Source organism: Bombina bombina, chromosome 10 (genome assembly GCF_027579735.1).
Source record: "Bombina bombina isolate aBomBom1 chromosome 10, aBomBom1.pri, whole genome shotgun sequence".
Classification (NCBI taxonomy): domain Eukaryota; kingdom Metazoa; phylum Chordata; class Amphibia; order Anura; family Bombinatoridae; genus Bombina; species Bombina bombina.
The window spans coordinates 93909138-93929125 of record NC_069508.1 but is presented as its reverse complement, the minus strand read 5'-3'; the positions used below and the strand labels follow the sequence as shown (position 1 = coordinate 93929125).

Here is a 19988-nt window from a genome sequence, read left to right as displayed (position 1 = left end):
ACATGTAACCCAAAATGGTCAGAAATTGTTTTAAATCTGAAAGAAGGTCAAACAGTTGAATTTCGATCTGATTTAGTGGCATGAGTTTTTCATTTAAAACTTCAAGAACTTCTTGATGATATCACAAAGAAACATGTTTTTGGGTAATCCAGCTGCCAAAGTTCATGTAATTGAATCTAGGATCTCCATGTATGGTTGATGGGGTTTGCTCTTAGCAATTTCCAAAATCTTTCCAAGAAGAAACTTTAATCAATGTAGATGGTTATCCACGTTACAAGAGAAGCAAAAAAAGTCTATCAATAGAAATAAATGGTAAAAAAATAGATAACTCTTGGGTTGTAGCATACAACCCATACTTGACATTAAAATACAACTGTCATATTAATATTGAAAGCTGTGCTTCTATAAAAAGTGTAAAGTACATACAGGCAGTCCCCGGGTTACAGACATCCGACTTAAGTACAACTCGTACTTACAAACTGAGAAAATAGAGCTTTATCGCCATCCTTCTTTCCAGGATAACCCAAAATACTCAAAATCCAATTGTCACAAGTACAGAAAGTGATGTGAAAATTTCTGAACAGGGGCACAGATAGCAAAACAAACGTTTCCCTATGCTATCCAAAACAAAAACAAAAAATGTTTGGCTAGAGTTTCACCTAAAAAAAGTGCCTGTTCCAACTTACATACAAATTCAACTTAAGAACAAACCTACAGAACCTATCTTGTTCGTAACCTGGGGACTGCCTGTATTTAAATATATTTATAAAGGGCATGACTGTGCAAATATTGAAATTAAAGAACATGAAACACTTCTTCATGATGAGATAAGTTCATTTATGGATTCAAGATATGTTAGTGCTCCAGAAGCAGCGTGGCGGCTTTTTGGCTTTCATATGCACCATCAATCACATACAATTGTGCGATTACAAGTTCACCTTCCTGGAGAACAGTCAGTATATTTTACTGAAGACAATATTGAAACTGCAGTAGAAAGAACACAATATAGAGACACAACTTTGACTGCTTGGTTTAAATTAAACAAAGAAGATGTGTCAGCTCATGCATTTCTTTACACTGATATACCTCAGCATTTTGTTTTCCATCAAAAGACAACAACATGGAAAAAAAAAAAGAGTACAAGATCGAGCAAATAACACTATTGGTCATATGTACGCTGTAAGTTTAATTTCAGATGTTGAGAGATTTTGTTTACTCTTGATTTTACTTCATGTTAAAGGAGCAACTTCTTTTGAAGATATTCGTACAGTTGATGGTGTTCAATTTCACACCTTTAAAGAAGCAGCTAAAAAACGTCTTTTTGAAGATGATCAATCTTGGGCTTTAACTCTTCATGAAGCTGCAAGTGAAATGATGCCTCGACTGCTTAGAGAGCTTTTTGCTCATATTTGTGCTTTACCATCTCCACTAAATGCACATCAGAGTGTCAAAATTGTTTAAATTATGCCCTAAGAGATATTCAGGATATATTAATTGTTCACAGAAAAAAATGTCAAGATTTTGGTTTACCAAATCCTCCAATTTACCTGAAAATCCCAGAGATCTCTATGATGCTTCTTTTGAAAGGTATACTGGAGTTCAAATGAAGGCATCTTTTAATGACCTTCAAAGAGAAAGTTTTGAAGAAATAATTGCTGCATCGGAAAATGACAGTTTACCACAAAGGTATTATTTCCTTGATGCTCTAGGTGGTAGTGGAAAAACTTACCTGTACAAAACTCTATTGACAATTAGAGGGAATAGTGAGGTAGCATTACCAGTTGCTTCAACAGGTATTGCGGCAAATTTGCTGGAAGGTGGACGAACTTACCATTCACAGTTTAAGTTGCCAGTTCCTCTGGTGGATACTTCAACATCTCCCATGAGGCAAACCTCTAATGATGCGCAATTGATCTGTAGTGCAAAGATAATTATTTGGGATGAGTCAACCATGTCTTCCAGTAATGCACTTAGATGTGTTGAGAAACTGCTTCAAGAGTTGATGAACAACAAACAACCTTTTGGAGGCAAAAATATTCTGCTCGGAGGGGATTTTAGACAAACTCTTCCTGTTGTTGCACACAGAAGTAGAGCAGTTGAAGCCAGTATAAAATATAATCCACTCTGGCACAAGTTCAAAGTTTTGAAGCTGACTAATAATGTCAGATCTGTTGATCCAGAGTTTAGCTCTTGGCTTTTAAAGCTTGGAGATGGACTACTGACAAATGAGCATGGTTTGCATGAAGACATCTTTGAAATTCCATCCCAAACGATATGCAAAGATTTCATTGTAAAGGAGATTTTTGGTGAAGAGTTAAAAGATTCTGATGTTTTTAAGTTTTCAAAAATGGCCATTTTATGTCCAAAAAATTGTGATGTTGATAAAATCAATGAGGAAGTACTGAGTTTGTTAGAAGGTGTAACCTCTACTTACTTAAAAGGCCACTAAACCCAAAATCTCTCTTTCATGATTCAAATAGAGAATACAAATTTAAACAACATTACAATTTACTTCTATTGTTTATTTTGCTTCATTTTTTAGATATCCTTAGTTGAAGAAAAAGCAATGCACATGGTGAGCCAATCACACAAGGCTTCTATGTGCAGCAACCAATCAGCAGCTACTGAGCATATCTAGATATGCTTTTCAGCAATGAATATCAAGAGAATAAAACAAATTAGATAATATAAGTAAATTAGAAAGATGTTTAAAATTGCATTCTCTTTCTAAATCATGAAATAAAAAAACATAATTTATGTAAGAACTTACCTGATAAATTCATTTCTTTCATATTAGCAAGAGTCCATGAGCTAGTGACGTATGGGATATACATTCCTACCAGGAGGGGCAAAGTTTCCCAAACCTCAAAATGCCTATAAATACACCCCTCACCACACCCACAAATCAGTTTAACGAATAGCCAAGAAGTGGGGTGATAAGAAAAAAGTGCGAAAGCATATAAAATAAGGAATTGGAATAATTGTGCTTTATACAAAAAAATCATAACCACCACAAAAAGGGTGGGCCTCATGGACTCTTGCTAATATGAAAGAAATGAATTTATCAGGTAAGTTCTTACATAAATTATGTTTTCTTTCATGTAATTAGCAAGAGTCCATGAGCTAGTGACGTATGGGATAATGACTACCCAAGATGTGGATCTTTCCACGCAAGAGTCACTAGAGAGGGAGGGATAAAATAAAGACAGCCAATTCCTGCTGAAAATAATCCACACCCAAAATAAAGTTTAATGAAAACATAAGCAGAAGATTCAAACTGAAACCGCTGCCTGAAGTACTTTTCTACCAAAAATTGCTTCAGAAGAAGAAAACACATCAAAATGGAAGAATTTAGTAAAAGTATGCAAAGAGGACCAAGTTGCTGCTTTGCAAATCTGATCAACCGAAGCTTCATTCCTAAACGCCCAGGAAGTAGAAACTGACCTAGTAGAATGAGCTGTAATCCTTTGAGGCGGAGTTTTACCCGACTCGACATAGGCATGATGAATTAAAGATTTCAACCAAGATGCCAAAGAAATGGCAGAAGCTTTCTGGCCTTTTCTAGAACCGGAAAAGATAACAAATAGACTAGAAGTCTTTCGGAAAGATTTAGTAGCTTCAACATAATATTTCAAAGCTCTAACAACATCCAAAGAATGCAACGATTTCTCTTTAGAATTCTTAGGATTAGGAAATAATGAAGGAACCACAATTTCTCTACTAATGTTGTTGGAATTCACAACCTTAGGTAAAAATTGAAAAGAAGTTCGTAACACCGCCTTATCCTGATGAAAAATCAGAAAAGGAGACTCACAAGAAAGAGCAGATAATTCAGAGATTCTTCTGGCAGAAGAGATCGCCAAAAGGAACAAAACTTTCCAAGAAAGTAATTTAATGTCCAATGAATGCATGGGTTCAAAAGGAGGAGCTTGAAGAGCCCCCAGAACCAAATTCAAACTCCAAGGAGGAGAAATTGACTTAATGACAGGTTTTATACGAACCAAAGCTTGTACAAAACAATGAATATCAGGAAGATTAGCAATCTTTCTGTGAAAAAGAACAGAAAGAGCAGAGATTTGTCCTTTCAAGGAACTTGCGGACAAACCCTTATCTAAACCATCCTGAAGAAACTGTAAAATTCTCGGTATTCTAAAAGAATGCCAAGAAAAATGATGAGAAAGACACCAAGAAATATAAGTCTTCCAGACTCTATAATATATCTCTCTAGATACAGATTTACGAGCCTGTAACATAGTATTAATCACAGAGTCAGAGAAACCTCTTTGACCAAGAATCAAGCGTTCAATCTCCATACCTTTAAATTTAAGGATTTGAGATCCTGATGGAAAAAAGGACCTTGTGACAGAAGGTCTGGTCTTAACGGAAGAGTCCACGGTTGGCAAGAGGCCATCCGGACAAGATCTGCATACCAAAACCTGTGAGGCCATGCCGGAGCTACCAGCAGAACAAACGAGCATTCCTTCAGAATCTTGGAGATTACTCTTGGAAGAAGAACTAGAGGCGGAAAGATATAGGCAGGATGATACTTCCAAGGAAGTGATAATGCATCCACTGCCTCCGCCTGAGGATCCCGGGATCTGGACAGATACCTGGGAAGTTTCTTGTTTAGATGAGACGCCATCAGATCTATTTCTGGAAGTTCCCACATTTGAACAATCTGAAGAAATACCTCTGGGTGAAGAGACCATTCGCCCGGATGCAACGTTTGGCGACTGAGATAATCCACTTCCCAATTGTCTATACCTGGGATATGAACCGCAGAGATTAGACAGGAGCTGGATTCCGCCCAAACCAGAATTCTAGATACTTCTTTCATAGCCAGAGGACTGTGAGTCCCTCCTTGATTAAAATGAATTGTAGTTGAGAGTGGCGCTACTAAAAGCTAAAAAGTATTAAAAACTAGGATATGAAATAAATATGTTACCTACTGATTTTATGTATATATTTTACCCAAATTAATAAAAAATCAAATTTCCTTAAAAAAATACGTATACCTCTGATAGATTATGAATTTAGAAAAAACACAAATGTTCTATTCGTATAAATTTCAAATACATTTTAGTATAATCAAAAGTTTTTATTAAATTACAATCATATGCTAAGAATAAACTAAAATTTATCAGATGAAATACACAGCTGTATATCTATATATATAAAATATTTCACTAATGACTCACAAAGTAAAAACAGATATTAATGTGATAAAATATGGATGAGAGAGCCCAGATAATTTTGAGTCTTTCCTAGTAAAGTAACGATGTCCACAAATATTACTTAGAGATGTGGTCTGTATATTGAAACAAAAGGATTTGTTGAATTTGTTGAAAAGATCCTTTTAATACTATAATTGTTTCAAACAGTTCATATAGTGTCCAAGTTCAATTGATAAAGTATCAAAGCACAGATGATTAGGGTGGCAGAATTCCCGAATAAATGTTAAAAATCCAGTGTTTAGCAGGGCAACAGTCTTGCTTGTGTGTTATTTACAGTAGACTTAAATGACACTTTATGAGGTATATAACTTTAAGAGGTGTATCTTAGCCGCTATATAAGTGGTCTTACCTCCTCCTTCACGAGTTAACCCCGCTTCATGGGTGGTCTTACTTCTTTATGAATGGATTTGAAGTCTCTAGGCTTACCGGTCTTTTTAGTTTGGGTAAGCGTAGCGATGCAGCGATTCGGTTTTCTTCAGCTTGCGCAAGCTCTCCTATAAACCGATAGCGTCTTCACCTGCTCTTAGTACACTGGTGTACGCAGGTGTAGATCTGTGTGAGGTTTCTACGCGTTTCACCCGCGTTCCGGGCTTTTTCAAGACGCGGGTGAAACGCGTAGAAAACTGTGATAAAAAGTTGTATTACAAGGAATCCCTTTGCCAACCCAGACTGTGGAACCCATTACAAAAAGGTGTATTATCATACTGGTCGGAGCTAAAGAAACCAATCACCTGTCTGGAACCTGCGTACAAAGAGTACTAAGTGCAGGAAGATTAACGGACCTCACACAGATCTACACCTGCGTACACCAGTGTACTAAGAGCAGGTGAAGACGCTATCGGTTTATAGGAGAGCTTGCGCAAGCTGAAGAAAACCGAATCGCTGCATCGCTACGCTTACCCAAACTAAAAAGACCGGTAAGCCTAGAGACTTCAAATCCATTCATAAAGAAGTAAGACCACCCATGAAGCGGGGTTAACTCGTGAAGGAGGAGGTAAGACCACTTATATAGCGGCTAAGATACACCTCTTAAAGTTATATACCTCATAAAGTGTCATTTAAGTCTACTGTAAATAACACACAAGCAAGACTGTTGCCCTGCTAAACACTGGATTTTTAACATTTATTCGGGAATTCTGCCACCCTAATCATCTGTGCTTTGATACTTTATCAATTGAACTTGGACACTATATGAACTGTTTGAAACAATTATAGTATTAAAAGGATCTTTTCAACAAATTCAACAAATCCTTTTGTTTCAATATACAGACCACATCTCTAAGTAATATTTGTGGACATCGTTACTTTACTAGGAAAGACTCAAAATTATCTGGGCTCTCTCATCCATATTTTATCACATTAATATCTGTTTTTACTTTGTGAGTCATTAGTGAAATATTTTATATATATAGATATACAGCTGTGTATTTTATCTGATAAATTTTAGTTTATTCTTAGCATATGATTGTAATTTAATAAAAACTTTTGATTATACTAAAATGTATTTGAAATTTATACGAATAGAACATTTGTGTTTTTTCTAAATTCATAATCTATCAGAGGTATACGTATTTTTTTAAGGAAATTTGATTTTTTATTAATTTGGGTAAAATATATACATAAAATCAGTAGGTAACATATTTATTTCATATCCTAGTTTTTAATACTTTTTAGCTTTTAGTAGCGCCACTCTCAACTACAATTCATTTTAATTTCGTGACCAGGAAGGGGGTTCATAGAGAGAGGCAAAAGTATTTTAAGTCCAAGCGCTGTTTTATATATATCTTCATCAGTCCCTCCTTGATGATTGATGTATGCCACAGTTGTGACATTGTCTGTCTGAAAACAAATGAACGATTCTCTCTTCAGAAGAGGCCAAGACTGAAGCGCTCTGAAAATTGCACGGAGTTCCAAGATATTGATCTGTAATCTCACCTCCTGAGATTCCCAAACTCCTTGTGCCGTCAGAGATCCCCATACAGCTCCCCAACCTGTAAGACTAGCATCTGTTGAAATTACAGTCCAGGTCGGAAGAACAAAAGAAGCCCCCTGAATTAAACGATGGTGATCTGTCCACCACGTCAGAGAGTGTCGTACAATCGGTTTTAAAGATATTAATTGAGATATCTTTGTGTAATCCCTGCACCATTGATTCAGCATACAGAGCTGAAGAGGTCGCATGTGAAAACGAGCAAAAGGGATCGCGTCCGATGCAGCAGTCATAAGACCTAGAATTTCCATGCATAAGGCTACCGAAGGGAATGATTGTGACTGAAGGTTTCGACAAGCTGAAATCAATTTTAGACGTCTCTTGTCTGTCAAAGAGAGTCATGGACACTGAATCTATCTGGAAACCCAGAAAGGTTACCCTTGTCTGAGGAATCAATGAACTTTTTAGTGAATTGATCCTCCAACCATGATCTTGAAGAAACAACACAAGTCGATTCGTATGAGATTCTGCTAAATGTAAAGACTGAGCAAGTACCAAGATATCGTCCAAATAAGGAAATACCACAATACCCTGTTCTCTGATTACAGACAGAAGGGCACCGAGAACCTTTGTAAAAATTCTTGGAGCTGTAGCTAGGCCAAACGGCAGAGCCAGAAACTGGTAATGCTTGTCCAGGAAAGAGAATCTCAGGAACTGATAGTGATCTGGATGAATCGGAATATGCAGATATGCATCCTGTAAATCTATTGTGGACATATAATGCCCTTGCTGAACAAAAGGCAAGATAGTCCTTACAGTTACCATTTTGAATGTTGGTATCCTTACATAACGATTCAATATTTTTAGATCCAGAACTGGTCTGAAGGAGTTCTCCTTCTTTGGTACAATGAAGAGATTCGAATAAAACCCCAGCCCCTGTTCCAGAACTGGAACTGGCATAATTACTCCAGCCAACTCTAGATCTGAAACACATTTCAGAAATGCTTGAGCTTTCACTGGATTTACTGGGACACGGGAAAGAAAAAATCTCTTTGCAGGAGGTCTTATCTTGAAACCAATTCTGTACCCTTCTGAAACAATGTTCTGAATCCAAAGATTGTGAACAGAATTGATCCAAATTTCTTTGAAAAAACGTAACCTGCCCCCTACCAGCTGAGCTGGAATGAGGGCCGCACCTTCATGTGGACTTAGAAGCTGGCTTTGCTTTTCTAGAAGGCTTGGATTTATTCCAGACTGGAGATGGTTTCCAAACTGAAACTGCTCCTGAGGAAGAAGGATCAGGCTTTTGTTCTTTGTTGAAACGAAAGGAACGAAAACGATTATTAGCCCTGTTTTAACCCTTAGATTTTTTATCCTGTGGTAAAAAAGTTCCTTTCCCACCAGTAACAGTTGAGATAATAGAATCCAACTGAGAACCAAATAATTTGTTACCCTGGAAAGAAAGGGAAAGTAGAGTTGATTTAGAAGACATATCAGCATTCCAAGTGTTAAGCCATAAAGCTCTTCTAGCTAAAATAGCTAGAGACATAAACCTGACATCAACTCTGATAATATCAAAAATGGCATCACAGATAAAATTATTAGCATGTTGAAGAAGAATAATAATATTATGAGAATCATGATCTGTTACTTGTTGCGCTAAAGTTTCCAACCAAAAAGTTGAAGCTGCAGCAACATCAGCCAATGATATAGCAGGTCTAAGAAGATTACCTGAACACAGATAAGCTTTTCTTAGAAAGGATTCAATTTTCCTATCTAAAGGATCCTTAAACGAAGTACCATCTGCCGTAGGAATAGTAGTACGTTTAGCAAGGGTAGAAATAGCCCCATCAACTTTAGGAATTTTGTCCCAAAATTCTAATCTGTCAGATGGCACAGGATATAATTGCTTAAAACGTTTAGAAGGAGTAAATGAATTACCCAAATTATTCCACTCTCTGGAAATTACTTCAGAAATAGCACCAGGAACAGGAAAAACTTCTGGAATAACCACAGGAGATTTAAAGACCTTATCTAAACGTTTAGATCTAGTATCAAGAGGACCAGAATCCTCAATTTCTAAAGCAATTAGTACTTCTTTAAGTAAAGAACGAATAAATTCCATTTTAAATAAATATGAAGATTTATCAGCATCAACCTCTGAGACAGAATCCTCTGAACCAGAAGAGTCATTAGAATCAGAATGATGATGTTCATTTAAAAATTTATCTGTATAAAGAGAAGTTTTAAAAGATTTTTTATGTTTACTAGAAGGAGGAATAACAGACATAGCCTTCTTGATGGATTCAGAAACAAAATCTCTTATGTTATCAGGAACACTCTGAAAATTAGATGTTGATGGAACAGCAACAGGTAATGTAACATTACTAAAGGAAATATTATCTGCATTAACAAGTTTGTCATGACAATTAATACAAACAACAGCTGGAGGAACAGCTACCAAAAGTTTACAGCAGATACACTTAGCTTTGGTAGTTCCAGCAGCAGACAGCGATTTTCCTGAAGTATCTTCTGACTCAGATGCAACGTGAGACATCTTGCAATATGTAAGAGAAAAAAACAACATATAAAGCAAAATTGAACAAATTCCTTAAATGACAGTTTCAGGAATGGGAAAAAAGCCAAGAAACAAGCTTCTAGCAACCAGAAGCAATGAAAAATGAGACTTAAATAATGTGGAGACAAAAGTGACGCCCATATTTTTTTAGCGCCAAATAAGACGCCCACATTATTTGGCGCCTAAATGCTTTTGGCGCCAAAAATGACGCCACATCCGGAACGCCGACATTTTTGGCGCAAAAGAAGGTCAAAAAAATGACGCAACTTCCGGCGACACGTATGACGCCGGAAACAGAAAATATTTTTTGCGCCAAAAAAGTCCGAGCCAAGAATGACGCAATAAAATGAAGCATTTTCAGCCCCCGCGAGCCTAACAGCCCACAGGAAAAAAGTCAAATTTTTTAAGGTAAGAAAAAAATGATTGATTCAAATGCATTATCCCAAATATGAAACTGACTGTCTGAAAATAAGGAATGTTGAACAACCTGAGTCAAGGCAAATAAATGTTTGAATACATATATTTAGAACTTTATAAAAAAGTGCCCAACCATAGCTTAGAGTGTCACAGAAAATAAGACTTACTTACCCCAGGACACTCATCTACATGTAGTAGAAAGCCAAACCAGTACTGAAACGAAAATCAGCAGAGGTAATGGTATATATATAAGAGTATATCGTCGATCTGAAAAGGGAGGTAAGAGATGAATCTCTACGACCGATAACAGAGAACCTATGAAATAGACCCCGTAGAAGGAGATCATTGCATTCAAATAGGCAATACTCTCCTCACATCCCTCTGACATTCACTGCACGCTGAGAGGAAAACCGGGCTCCAACCTGTTGCGGAGCGCATATCAACGTAGAATCTAGCACAAACTTACTTCACCACCTCCATAGGAGGCAAAGTTTGTAAAAACTGATTTGTGGGTGTGGTGAGGGTTGTATTTATAGGCATTTTGAGGTTTGGGAAACTTTGCCCCTCCTGGTAGGAATGTATATCCCATACGTCACTAGCTCATGGACTCTTGCTAATTACATGAAAGAAATGTGGGTTTCATGGCCCTTTATTTAAGCACAGATTCCATTGATGATGAATCACAGTAAGATAATGATAACTATCCAGTTGAGTTTTTAAATTAATTGGCACCTTCTGGAATGCCAGTTCATAAACTCAATCTAAAAAAAAAAAAGGTAGTATTATTATGCTTTTGCGTAATCTTAACACCAAAAGAGGACTTTGTAATGGCACCAGATTAATTGTAAAAGCATTGCGTGGAAATGTAATTATTGCACAAGTATTAACAGGTACAGCTGAAGGGCAAAATGTTTTCATTCCCCGAATAGATTTAGCCCCAAGCAATACTGAACTTAATTTTGTGTTAAGAAGAATACAATTCCCAGTTAAATTAGCATTCGCTATGACCATTATCAAAGCTCAGGGACAAACTAGAAAGAGTTGGAATCTTTTTGCCAGAGCCAGTTTTTAGCCATGGGCAGTTATATGTAGCTTTTTCAAGGGTAAAAAACTCTGCAGATGTAAAAGTTAAGGTCATAGACGGACAAGAACAAGGAAAATTAATAACTGGAAGTGATGCCTGTTTTACTAAAAAATGTTGTATATAAAGAAATATACTTAACCCCTTAATGACCGGACCATTTTTCAATTTTCTTACCCTTAATGACAATGGCTATTTTTACATTTCTGCAGTGTTTGTGTTTAGCTGTAATTTTCCTCTTACTCATTTACTCTACCCACACATATTATATACCGTTTTTCTCGCCATTAAAAGGACTTTCTAAAGATACCATTATTTTCATCATATCTTATAATTTACTATAAAAAAAATTAAAATATGAGGAAAAAATTGAAAAAAACACACTTTTTCTAACTTTGACCCCCAAAATCTGTTACACATCTATAACCACCAAAAAACACCCATTCTAAATAGTTTCTAAATTTTGTCCCGAGTTTAGAAATACCCAATGTTTAAATGTTTTTTGCTTTTTTTTGCAAGTTATAGGGTAATAAGTACAAGTAGCACTTTGCTATTTCCAAACCACTTTTTATCAAAATTAGCGCTAGTTGCATTGGAACACTGATATCTGTCAGGAATCCCTGAATATCCCTTGACATGTATATATTTTTTTTTAGAAGACAACCCAAAGTATTGATCTAGGCCCATTTTGGTATATTTCATGCCACCATTTCACCGCCAAATGCGATCAAATAAAAAAAAACTGTTACATTTTTCACAATTTTAGGTTTCTCACTGAAATTATTTACAAACAGCTTGTGCAATTATGGCACAAATGGTTGCAAATGTTTCTCTAGGATCCCCTTTGTTCAGAAATAGCAGACATATAAGTTGCTCCCACCCACCAACGAATGTGTTAGCCGCAATAGCCGATGCAGAGAGGGCCACAGAGTGGCCCTCTCTGCATCGGTGGGTAAATTATGGGATTGCAGTGATGGCTCAATGTTGAGGCATCACTACAATCCCTTGTAAGCAGCTGGAAGCGATCATGATCGCTTCCAGCACTTCAAACAACAGAGGACGTACCAGGTACGTCAATTGTCATTAAGGGGAGCTTTTCCTATGACGTACCTGGTACGTCCTCTGTCATTAAGGGGTTAAAGTAGATATAATTTAAAGAGAAGATGTTTTCTATTTATTTAGGGCAGTAGTTTGTCCAATTAGAGTGTGGCTATATCTGTAGTTTATTATATAGAAAATATTTTTGATATATTTAAGATAGTAGTCCATTAAAATTATAGTATTGCTACACCTGTAGCTTAAATTTTTATATAAAAGAAGAGTTACAAAATACGTTGTTTCTACATCTGTAGTTTAAAAAATAATTAGACTGCCCTCTGGGCAGGATTATCGACTAGTATAGTATAAAACAAGGAAGCATAGATAACATTTAGGAAATATGTATTGAAGGTAAAAGGCTTAAAGGGCAGGAAACACCACATTTTTCTTTCATGATTCAGAGCATACATTTGCAAACAACTTTACAATTTACTCCTTTTATCACTTTTGCCTCCTTCTCTTGGTATCCATTATTGAAGGAGCAGCGATGCACTATCAAGAGCTAGCAGAGCATATCGGTAAGCCAATGCCAAGAGGCATTTATTTGTAGCCACCAATTAGCACCTAGCTGCCAACTTCTGAGCCTACTTAGGTATGTTTTTCAACAAATGATACGAAGAGAATGAATCAAATTAGATACAATATTTAAATTGGAAAGCGGTTTATAATTTTATGATTTATCTAAATCATAAAATTAAAAAATATGGGTTTTATGTCCTTTAAAAAAAAGGGAATCTAAGTAGCAGTATGGGACATAACACAATGTATTAGGGAATGCAAACTAAAAAGCGAAAAAAACAATAATGCTTGTAAATGTAAACTACAATGTGTAATATCAGTAAAACTAATTCATAACCTGTTATATTGTACAGCATTAAAGGGATAGGAAAGTCACAATTAAAACTTGCATGATTCAGATAAAACATGCAATTTTAAGACACTTTTAAATTCACTTCTATTTTCAAATGTGCTTCGTCTTGGTATCCCTTGCTCAAAAAGAATAAGCACATATCTTACACTAGTGGGAGCTGCTGCTAATTGGTGCCTACATACATTTGTCTCTTGTGATTGGCTACCTAGATCAGCTAGCTGCCAGTAGTGCAATGATGTTCCTTCAGCAAAGGATTACAAGAGAATGAAGCAAACATGATATTTGAAAGTTGTTTAAAATCATATGTTCTATTCAAATCATGAAAGAAAATGTTAGGGTTTCCTGTCCCTTTAATCTCTTACTTTCAGCAAGAAATGCAGCAAGTGCCCCTTACAGAGCAAGGGTTTTAAAAAGAGTATTTTTCTGTGATGAATCTTGCAAAGGGCCTCTCTGACCCAGTGGACTTCACAGGAGCAGCTCGCTAACCAAACAAACCTTATTGCTTCTAGTCTCATTATTCCCCCTTTTTTGCATTATTCCCCCTTTTTTGCAAACTGGGTACAGCTGTCAGTACCAGAGATGGCCCCCAATAAGGCAGAGTGGGAGGGTTAAATTACCTTTTATTTTAGTACTGGCAGACTTTCTGCCAGTACTTAAGATGGCGGGGACAATTGTGGGGTGGGGGAAGGAAGGGAGCTATCAGGGGGTGGGATGTGTCAGGAGGGAGGCTGATCTCTACACTAAAGCTAAAATTAACTCTGCAAGCTCCCTACAAACTACCTAATTAACCCCTTCACTGCTAGCCATAATACACAAGTGATGCGCAGCAGCTTTTAGCGGCCTTCTAATTACCAAAAAGCAATGCCAAAGTCATATATGTCTGCTATTTCTGAACAAAGGGGATCCAAGAGAAGCATTTACAACCATTTGTGCCATAATTGCACAAGCTGTTTGTAAATAATTTCAGTGAGAAACCTAAAATTGTGAAAAATGTCACGTTTTTTTTAATTTGATTGCATTTGGCGGTGAAATGGTGGCATGAAATATACTAAAATGGGCCTAGATCAATACTTGGGGTTGTCTACTACACTAAAGCTAAAATTAACTCTAGAAGCTCCCTACATGCTCCCTAATTAACCCCTTCACTGCTGGGCATAATACACGTGTGGTGCGCAGTGGCATTTAGCAGCCTTCTTTTTTATTTCTCTTTTTATTATAGATTTTGGACAAATAACATAACTTGATGCTTCAATAACACATATTACAATGCATCTCTACAAGCCGTTACCCAAACCATTTCTTTACACTATATCACTTGTAGATAACAAAATCATAAACTTAGGCATCTTACACAATATTATTACATCATATTGAACAAAACCCCTTTTTTTATATATCAGAAAATATCTACTCAAAATGCCAAATGTAGTACTCGTACTTTACTCTTTCGTAAGTCGGAGAGAGGGGGAGAGAGGGGGAGGGAGAGGGAGGGAGAGGGGAAAAAAATAAAAAAAATAAGGGAGAGGAGAGAGGGCTAAGTGAATCTATCTCTCTCCTAATACACTTGTCTCTACCTACCAGATCCCCAATAATACTATCTCCGTATCTCTAAAGGGAAAGATAAGGTATTCTCTCTCCATCACAGGAAATCCTTTAATAAACATTGCCCATTTTTTGAAGAACGCACAAATATCCCTATCATTATTCATATCAACATTATATTGTTCAAGTATATATTGTTTTTTCAAGTAGTTTTTAACTTCTGCTAATTTAGGGATATCTGCTACCTTCCATTTCCTGAATAACAAATTTCTCACTGCCAAGATAATTACGTTAATTAGCTTCCTATGCTGAAAATTTTGTGTCTCGTCCCAAAGACAGACTATCTTTCTTAAATTAAGGTTCCCAATGGGAAGCTTCAAAGAATTAGAAGCCCAATAAGCAAATTTCTGCCACATCTGGTAAATTTTAGGGCATGCCCATATCATGTGGGTCAAATTGGCCCCCAGATAGGAGCACTTTGGGCACACCTGAAATGCTGAGTTACCCCATTTAAGCCCCTTTTCTGGGGTATAATTAGTTCTATATAATAATTTCACATGGGATTCAATCCAGGTTGAGGATAGTGTGCCTTGATTCACCAATTCAATGGATCTTTTAATGTGAGGTATACTTATCTCTACATCCGCAGTTAACTTAGTCCATTGCAGAGATATCTCTCTAAAATTAGAGTCATTTAATCTAGACATTATTATTTAATAACCCGTAGAGATTGAATAGAGTCCATTCTTAAACATTCTAATCCATATCTCAAGATCTCCCCTCAAACTCCTTAATAAGCGTATACGCATAATGTCTGGCTTGTATATATGCATAGAAGTCTTTATTCTCTAATTTAAATTCCTGCCTCAATGTACTTAATGTCTTAATTGTGGAGTTCTCCAACTCCACTAGCTGAACAATCCTAGATAACCCTAGTTCTCTCCATGTCTGAAAGACTTTTGACTGGGAACCATCTTGAAATTCTGGATTTCCCAGAATTGTTTGATATCTGGAAATTTAGCAGCCTTCTAATTACCAAAAAGCAAAGCCAAAGCCATATATGTCTGCTATTTATGAACAAAGGGGATCCCAGAGAAGCATTTACAACCATGTATGCCATAATTGCATAAGTTGTTTGTAAATAATTTCAGTGAGAAACCTAAAGTTTGTGAAAAAATTTGTGAAAAAGCGAACAATTTTTTTTTTATTTGATCGCATTTGGCGGTGAAATGATGGCATGAAATATACCAAAATGGGCCAAGATCAGTACTTTGGGATGTCTTCTTAAAAAAATATATATACATGTCAATGGATATTCAGGGATTCCTGAAAGATATCAGTGTTCCAATGTAACTAGTGCCAATTTTGAAAAAAAGTGGTTTGGAAATAGCAAAGTGCTACTTGTATTTATGGCCCTATAACTTGCAAAAAAAGCAAGGAACATGTAAACATTGAGTATTTCTAAACTCAGGACAAAATGTAGAAACTATTTAGCATGGGTGTTTTTTGGTGGTTGTAGATGTGTAACAGATTTTTGGGGTCAAAGTTAGAAAAAGTGTGTTTTTTTCCATTTTTTCCTCATTTTATAATTTTATTTATAGTAAATTATAAGATATAATGAAAATAATGGTATCTTTTGAACGTCCATTTAATGGCGAGAAAAACAGTATATAATATGTGTGGGTACAGTAAATGAGTAAGAGGAAAATTACAGCTAAACACAAACACTGCAAAAATGTCAAAATAGCCTTGGTCCCAAACGGACAGAAAATGGAAAAGTGCTGTGGTCATTAAGGGGTTAAGCATTACAGAAGATCTTTATAGGAAAGACAAGTTTTTAATGTATTTGAAACTATCATTTGTTAGCAAAATTTGCATTGTTTTGCAGTCCAGGGACATATCAAATAAGCCTCTTGCACATAGTTTATCTTCTTTCCGCTGACCAACTAGAGTCAATTATATCAATTATCTACTGCACTAATATAGCAATCGCTGTATATGCTGGTATATGAACAGCCTGGTTCTGAAGTCTGCAGGGTACACTCCAGCCTCTCAAGGGAGTGGAAAAAAACACAATTGTCAGAGTTAAATTACAGCAAAAGTGATTAAAATAAATACTGTAGTTAAAATATTCTGCAAAATTTTACTTTTTAATACAGATAATTAAATGTTTATGGGGCATTACATTTTTTGTTGAATATTATTTTAAAGGGATATGAAACCCAAATTTTTTCTTTTATGATTCAAATAGTGTAAAATTTCAAACAACTTTCCAATTTACTTTTATTAATTAAATTGCTTTGTTCTCTTTGTATCCCTTGTTCAAAAGAAAACCTTGGTAGGCTCAGAACCAGCAGTACATTACTGGGTGCTTGCTGCTGATTGGTGGATGCAAATATATTCTTCTTCTCATTGGTTCAGCTGATGTGTTCAGCTAGCTTCATGTAGTGCAGTGCTGCTCCTTCAACAAAGGATTCCATGAGACGGAACACATTTGATAATAGAAGTAAATGGGAAAGTTGTTTAATTTTTTATGCTGTATCTGAATCACTAAATAATTATATTGGGTTTCATATTCCTTTAATAACTGAACAGTATAAATATTTTCTCAAACTACTGTTTTACCACTGTAGACCACAGTGTAACTGATACCCCTACATATATATCTATATACAATTTTATTATAGTTTAATTCTTACCTAGCACAACCAGAACAGTCTTCATCAGTTTTATTGGCGTTCGTCTTCGACTTATAGATCCAGTGGTATGTGGAGACAAAACATTGGTTTTCCTCTTGACATACATGTAAATTCTCAAGTAAACTATCACCATTATAAAAAACACAACCAGATTTGACACTGTCCAGAAAGTTAAATAACTCCTACTATATACGGGCGCCAAGGATGAGCAGGTGGTGATGTTGCAGATGCAGTTCCAGCCAAGCGTTGGCACAGCACCCATAAATATAGCCACTACCCAAATCAGAAGAATCAAACACGTAACCCTTCGTTTGGTAAGGTTGCTATGAAGTCTCATTCGCATGATGGACATATGTCTTTCAACTGCTATAACCAGCAAGTTAGCCAGGGATGCGGACATGCTGGTGTCCAGTAAACCCTGACGTAGGAAATATCTGTGAACACTCAAAGTTCTCGATACTGGTCCTGTATGGAACATTAGGAACGCATAGGCAATTCCAGCAAAAAGGTCAGCGGCTGCTAAATTGGCAAGTAAATAGTAAAAAGGATAGTGAAATCTTTTGTTTATGACCACTGCAGCTATAACCATTAAGTTGGAGAGAAAAATGAAGAAGCAAACAAACGTTCCAAAGCACAAAGTAATGATAAGTCTTGATCCTGTCCAATCATCTTCTGTCGGAGACTTGCTCCAGTTGTAGAAAAAGTCCATTTTCTTATCATAATGACAGACATTCATCCTGACGTGAGCCCTAGCATTCTAGAGGATAAGCAGAGAAAAAAGACAATGTTAATTCCAATGTATTTAACAGATTTGAACATTTAACATCTTGGATGTCTCATAAGACATTTTACTGGAGAAGAGAAGACCTGCCATTTTGTTAGTAAAAATTGGCAAGACCAGTTGAGGACTGATATGAGGCAGGGTTAGGCAAATTCCTGGAAAGGTGTGGGCAAAATATACAATAAACAAATACTGTACGGATTTTAATACATATACACACACACACATATATATATATAGAGAGATCCCAAAAGAACGGAAAGCACTCTCCTGTTTTTAACAAAGTTTTTACTTTGTTAAAAACCGAAGAGTGCTTTCCGTTCTTTTGGGATCTCTATGTGCAGTGTTTGAAGTGCACCCCGGATGCTGCATCTGCTGTGAGCGTGCTAGGTTCATTTGGAGGTTTATATACAGTATATATATATATATATATATATATATATATATATATATATATATATATATATATATATATATATACTGTGTATATATATATCTTGGCAAGGCAAGTTGAGGACCGATATGAGGCAGGGTTAGGCAAATTCCAGAAAAGGTGTGGGCAAAATATACAATAAATAAATACTGTACGGATTTTAATACATATAGACACACATATGTATGTATATAAACATACAAACTCATGCACAGTGTGTTGCAAACCACAGAAAAATATGGTACAATGCCTTTAGCTATTTTATAATCAATATTAGAATATTACACTGTCACTTTCTAACAGTGTCGATATAGCCGGTATATTGTCAGGACTATAAACCACTGCACAGGATACTCCACTTTGGTTTTTCTCAGGTATTTTAGCAAATGCATCAGGTAAAGCAAAACACCAGGTATGTCACATTTCTCGTTATAGGTGTATATTCACACTTCTTTTTACAGGTATAATATCTTGTATCGCTCTTTATATACAGAAGTAGTGATAATATTTGAAGAAAACCTTCTCAAGAAGTAAATAAATAATGGACGAGCTTGGTTACTCACTGTTATCCGGCCTCACTCATGCAAGATGGCGGAGTTACTGTAGTAAACCGTTTCACCGGACAGCGTTACCTGTGGAAAGCCTGTGACTTGTATTTCCTTTGGCAGCAACCTCCAAATGCTGCAATATTTAACCAATTTTCACCATATGTAGAAATAAAAGTCTTGTGAGAGACAGAGCATTAAATCATTGCAGTAGATTTATTCGAATAAACAAACAGGTGAACACCACTCCACACACACCTCACAGCCACATCCAGCGGATGTGGCTGTGAGGTGTGTGTGGAGTGGTGTTCACCTGTTTGTTTATTCGAATAAATCTACTGCAATGATTTAATGCTCTGTCTCTCACAAGACTTTTATTTCTACATATGGTGAAAATATGTATGTATATATATATGTATATATATATATATATATATATATATATATATATATATAGAGAGAGAGAGAGAGAGAGAGAGAGAGGAGAGAGAGAGAGAGAGAAAGAGAGGGAGGAGAGAAAGGAGAGACACACATATATATATATATATATATATATATATAATGTAGAGAAAATAACTCATTGTGTAAACCATTTACAAATCTAGACAAGTCAGAAGACTTGCTTTTACCCCAGAAACTCTCTGATTACACTGTTTCCAATGTAGCAAAGGATTCTAGGTGAGATATGCAAATGCGGTTCACAATGACTCACTTTTTTACTTCTAGCCTGCTTTTTAAGGCAGACTTCCCTTTACGCCATAGCATTGCCGCATTACACA

General features: G+C 36.1%; 1 protein-coding gene across 1 annotated transcript in view; it reads right to left on the bottom strand.

Moving 5' to 3' along the window:
* LPAR3 (lysophosphatidic acid receptor 3) overlaps nt 1-19988 on the bottom strand; it is a 193458-nt gene that overhangs the window by 95496 nt on the left and 77974 nt on the right. Inside the window, 1 exon segment of the mRNA XM_053693241.1 lies at nt 17451-18207. Within this exon segment, the coding sequence (XP_053549216.1) occupies nt 17451-18186 (736 nt within the window). The 5' untranslated portion in view covers nt 18187-18207.